At 44.1% G+C, this 6000-nt stretch overlaps 1 protein-coding gene across 1 annotated transcript in view; it reads right to left on the reverse strand.

The window, feature by feature from the left end:
- Window positions 1–5327, reverse strand: part of LOC141194330 (uncharacterized) — a gene marked incomplete at its 5' end in the record, with an annotated part of 40623 nt that extends 35296 nt beyond the window's left edge. The window contains one exon of the mRNA XM_073662232.1: window positions 5265–5327. Coding sequence (XP_073518333.1) covers window positions 5265–5327 — 63 coding nt within the window. The remainder of the gene's footprint in view (window positions 1–5264) is intronic.
- Window positions 5328–6000: the final 673 nt, after the last annotated feature.

A 6000-nucleotide genomic window follows, 5' to 3' on the forward strand; every position in this document is an offset into this window, starting at 1 on the left:
CAATAGTAACTGGTGCTTTGCCCTGTACACCAAACATCTACATGACTTTGCATTGCTGCAATATCACGGTCAAACCATATGTATTTGTGGAAATATTCACACCCACATATGATGAAAAACTTAAAAAAAAAACGAATTTTACCTATTTTTAGGTCAAATTTCTCAAAAAGGGTACCCCTAAAATATATTAATTCTGATATCATTAGAAAGAGCACATTTTTCTCTACAAGGATCATTGTTTTTCTTTTTTTGGAGTCTCTCAGTTTAAGAAAAGAAAAATGCCACGGAACATAGTGTTATTTATGCGCGTAATGCATTGATTTTGTGTTTGATTTTCAGATTCTTATCACGTTACAGAGTTGTATTGTTGCTAGCAATGTCTATTATAATCAAAAACCTATAAACCTTTTTGTTTATGAAGTTATTGACTATTGTTACATTTTAATGCATATATTATTTATTTTTTAGCGATGGAGAATGAAATTGATGAAGAATCGGCCCAGTGCTCTATCGGCCTTGCGAACAATTCGAAGTGCCACCTTAAGACATTCACCCATAGCAAGGATGAGTTGAAATTGTTTACAAGCTTTGGATTGGATGAACAGAAATTGCTGCGTCGACGAGTGGGACTAAATTTTGACGAACATTCACAAATCTGTTTACACCATGAAGCTTCATTCTTGACCAAATATGAGCATTTGCAAAAATCGTGTTGCAATCCTTTTGGGAAGAAAGGTCATAACACCAAAAAGAATTTGCGAGAATATCAATTTGTTAGCAGCTGACCAGTTGAACGAATTTACAAAGAATGATGTGAAGCCTGGCCAGAAGATTTGTGCATCATGTTGAAAAGAATTTGCTAACAGGAAAAAATCAGCTGATCCAGTTTCCTCTGAATCAGATCCAGATGGAATGGAATGTTCTCCTGAAAGTCTAAATTCAAGCTTAACATCCATTGGCATCTCTCCTCTGAAATATCCACGGGTAAGCCAGCGGGATTCACTTGGATATGCAAGGAGAAAGATAAGCCAGGTACAAAATGCATTTTCTAGCAAGATTGCTTCAATTGGAGGGCTTGAGCCGAAAGACATTGAGCAAACAAAAACAGCACAGTGCAAAATGTGTCTGGATTACAATCACCTTTTGGCAGATTTGAAGCAAAAGCTGCAGGTGTCCAGTCAGGCAGAAAAGGTCCAAATCTTGACATTGGCACTTAAAAGTTGGTCCATTAAGGCTATATCAGACGAATTCGGTGTCTCTGAACGAATGGTCAAACAAGCTTGAAAGCTTAAATGTGAACATGGGATCTTAGCCTGTGTGGCAAGTGTGGCAAGAAAGTTTCTGAGGAAGTGAAGAAAAAGGTGCAGGCATTTTTATAAGGATGATGAATTCAGTCAAATGTGCCCTGGTAAAAAATACTATGTATCAGTGCGAATAGCAGGAGAAAAAAAGCAGATGCAAAAGCGACTATTACTGAGCAATATGAGGGAAATGTTTGTTGCCTATCGGGATCGGAATGGCCCTGAAATTGGATTTTCCAAGTTTTGTGAGCTTCGGCCAAAGTGGTGCGTAACCGTTGGATCTGCTGGAACACATTCCGTTTGTGTGTGTACCATTCACCAAAATGTCAAACTAATGCTTGCAGCATGCCCAATCAATGATGACTACAAAGAGCTCATATGCAAAATGGTCTGTGGATTTGAATCCAAGGACTGTATGCTTGGCCGTTGTGATAAATGCCTGGGTCCTGAAGTTTTAAAAGAATTTCTAGTCAATGTGTTTGTCAACAGTGACCCTGAAGATATTATTGAGTTCAAACAATGGATTCACACTGATCGAGACACGCTTGATACCAAATAAACTGACTATAGAAGATTTAATTGAAGAATTGTTTTGAAAATTTCTAAACTTTGTAGCCATCACTACATCGCCAAGCATCAAAGTAGCTATTTGAAATCGTTGAAGGAAAATCTGAGACCTGGAGAGCTTGTGATCCTTATGGACTTTGCTGAAAATTACTCATTTATTGTTCAAGATGCCATTCAAGGTTTCCACTGGGAAAATAGTCAAGCTACAGTACACCCATTTGTAATTTACTTCAAGGAGTTAAATGGTGAAGCTGCGCAGAACATCAGCTTGTGCATAATCAGTGATTGCTCACGACATGACACAGTTGCAGTCCACACTTTCTTAACAGTAATTGTGGAGTATCTCAAGACTCTCATCTATGGGATTCGTCATATCCACTACTTCAGCGATGGATCTGCAGCCCAGTACAAAAATTTTCTCAACTTGTGCCACCACAATGCTGATTTCAATATCAGCGCTGAATGGAATTTTTTTGGTACCAGTCATGGAAAGTCGCCCTGTGATGGGATTGGAGGGACAGCAAAGAGGTTGGCAGCTCGTGCCAGTCTTGCAAAGAGGTTGGCAGCTCGTGCCAGTCTTCAATGCCCAACTGAAAACCAAATACTGACCCCGGTGGATTTATTCAACTTTTGCAACGAGCAACTGCATGGAATCAAATTTTTTTTTGTTCCAAAAGAAAAAATTGACGAAATACGGGTAGTTCAAGAGGAAAGGTTCAAAGATGGACATACAATTGCTGGAACAAGAGAAAATCACCAGTTTGTGCCAATTGATGACAAAAAGATTCGCATTTCAAGGGTGTCAAATGACCCATCATCTTTCATTGCCCATGTAGATAGATCTGTCAGATCAGAAATGCCTTTTGTGCCAATTGCAAACCTCCAGCCAGGGCAATACATTGCCTGCATTTACGATAGGAACTGGTGGATTGGAAATATTTCTGAAATTTCAGTCGACGACCATGATGCATTAATACATTTTATGCATCCTCATGGACCAGCTAGCTTCTTTCACTGGCCTGTGAGAAATGATACATGCTGGATTCCCGAGCAGTCAATCATTGCAATAATTCCAGCACCAGCTGCAACAGCAATGGGCCGACAATACAGCTTCTCTGAACCGATTATGTTGCAAATTCAGCAACAATTCCAGACCACTTTGACTGAACATTATGGCTTGGGAACCAACAAAAGATACCCAATATTAGGCTTGGGATCCTAGGCAAAGACACCCACCCTCAGGCTTCGGAACTTGCGATAAAGAGACCGCCCGCGGCTGGCCTTGCACGGCTATCGGCCATGGCTCCTAGGCGATGGGGCTGCCAATTCTCGAAAGACAGCATTATTACAAATCTTAATAGGATTATAATACCAATTCTTAGGGAATTTGTTGTGGTATAACCACCATGGACCAACGCAAGGGTTTGAATAGTGCAGTTACCATTCATTCCTTATTAATAAATAACACCATTTTCAGTGGCATTTTTCTTTTCTTAAACTGAGAGACTCCAAAAAAAAAAGAAACAATGATCCTTGTAGAGAAAAATGTGCTCTTTCTAATGATATCAGAATTAATATATTTTAGGGGTACCCTTTTTGAGAAATTTGACCTAAAAATAGGTAAAATTCGTTTTTTTTAAGTTTTTCACCATATGTGGGTGTGAAGATTTCCACAAATACATATGATTTGACCGTGATATTGCAGCAATGCAAAGTCATGTAGATGTTTGGTGTACAGGGCAAAGCACAAGTTACTATTGGTTTTTGGTCTTGAGTTATATATGGGCAAAGTTTGGCATAAATTTTATGCGATGCGTTTTACAAGCTACTTTGACACAAAATTGCGGCCGAAATTTTGTTTTGTCATAGCCGGTAAAAATTTTATCGTGTTTAGCAGCAAAAGGTGAGCTAGTATGGCAAATTTCAGCATCATAGCCAGTATAGAACTCTAATGGCTATGTGCCAAAGTTTGCAAAATCCTCTTAGCTGAAGAAGCAGGCTTGGTGGAACCTCCAGTGAAAGGTCAACAGTGCCCAATGTATTTGAGAACTGGCCCTAAAAATTTACAGAACCTCTTTTCAAACATACATGTACATCCTTATAAATTTTCAGCAAAATCGGAGAAGGTCGAGTGTGGACCACTGGTCCACTTGACATGGAATGACTCATAAGGGGCATAATGGGGGCATTACACTGTGTGGGGGCATCATACATCCTGCATAAGGGGCATAATGGGGGCATTACACTGTGTGCGGCATCATACATACTGCATAAGGGGCATAATCGGGGCATTACACTGTGTGGGGGCATCATACATCCTGCATAAGGGGCATAATGGGGGCATTACACTGTGTGGGGACATCATACATCCTGCATAAGGGGCATAATGGGGGCATCATACATCCTGCATAAGGGGCATAATGGGGGCATTACACTGTGTGGGGGGCATAATACATACTGCATAAGAGCCATAATGGGGGCATTACACTGTGTGGGGGCATCTTACATACTGCATAAGGGGCATTACACTATGTGGGGGCATCATACATCCTGCATAAGGGGCATAATGTGGGCATTACACTGTGTTGGGGCATCATACATCCCGCATAAGGGGCATAATGGGGGCATTACACTGTGTGGGGGGCATAATACATACTGCATAAGAGCCATAATGGGGGCATTACACTGTGTGGGGGCATCTTACATACTGCATAAGGGGCATTACACTATGTGGGGGCATCATACATCCTGCATAAGGGGCATAATGTGGGCATTACACTGTGTTGGGGCATCATACACCCCGCATAAGGGGCATAATGGGGGCATTACACTGTGTGGGGCATCATACATACTGCATAAGTTGCATAATGGGGGCATTACACTTTGTGGGGGCATCATACATCCCGCATAAGGGGCATAATGGGGGCATTACACTGTGTGGGGCATCATACATACTGCATAAGGGGCATAATGGGGGCATTACACTGTGTGGGGGCATCATACATCCTGCATAAGGGGCATAATGGGGGCATTACACTGTGTGGGGGCATCATACATCCCGCATAAGGGGCATAATGGGGGCATTACACTGTGTGGGGGGCATCATACATACTGCATAAGGGGCATAATGGGGGCATTAAACTGTGGGGGGCATCATACATCCTGCATAAGGGGCATAATGGGGGCATTACACTGTGGGGCCAGTAAAGGGGTCCTGTACTATGAGAACAATACGTTTCCTCCCTTCCTGTCTCCATAGTTGGGTCGTATGTATCTATTACAGGAAACAGAACAAAACCTTATGATTCTTATAAAGGGGCAACGCAAGACCCCAAAAGAGTCTCCGTGCTGAAGGGGTTAATGCCCCCTGCGCCCAGTAATGGGGTCTCCACATACCTCCACCTGCAGAGCCGCCACCACATATATGGCCGCTCTGTGCGCACAGGAGCTGTGATGAGGTCACAGGAGGGGAGGAGTCAGGGGTCACATGATCAGGAGCCTCAGTGGATGCAGGACTCTGCTGTGCTGGTTGTCATGGTGCTGGATGAGCTGAAGTTTATGTGTGGGGTCAGGAGGGGTTTACAGTGTGGATGTAGCAAAGCCGCGTGTGTACGAGGTGTACGGAGCAGAGCCGCGTGTGTACGAGGTGTACGGATCAGAGCCGTGTGTGTACGAGGTGTACGGAGCGGAGCCGCGTGTGTACAAGGTGTACGGAGCAGAGCCGTGTGTGTACGAGGTGTACGGAGCAGAGCCGCGTGTGTACGAGGTGTACGGAGCAGAGCCGCGTGTGTACGAGGTGTACGGAGCAGAGCCGCGTGTGTACGAGGTGTACGGAGCAGAGCCGCGTGTGTACGAGGTGTACGGAGCGGAGCCGCGTGTGTATGAGGTGTACGGAGCAGAGCCGAGCGTGTACGAGGTGTTCGGAGCGGAGCCGCGCGTGTACGAGGTGTACGGAGCGGAGCCGCGTGTGTACGAGGTGTACGGAGCGGAGCCGCGTGTGTACGAGGTGTACGGAGCAGAGCCGCGTGTGTACGAGGTGTACGGAGCAGAGCCGTGTGTGTACGAGGTGTACGGAGCAGAGCCGCGTGTGTACGAGGTGTACGGAGCAGAGCCGCGTGTGTACGAGGTGTAC

This window comes from Phyllobates terribilis, unplaced genomic scaffold (assembly GCF_046119375.1).
Source record: "Phyllobates terribilis strain yellow unplaced genomic scaffold, ASM4611937v1 Scaffold_69__1_contigs__length_7402412, whole genome shotgun sequence".
Lineage (NCBI taxonomy): Eukaryota > Metazoa > Chordata > Amphibia > Anura > Dendrobatidae > Phyllobates > Phyllobates terribilis.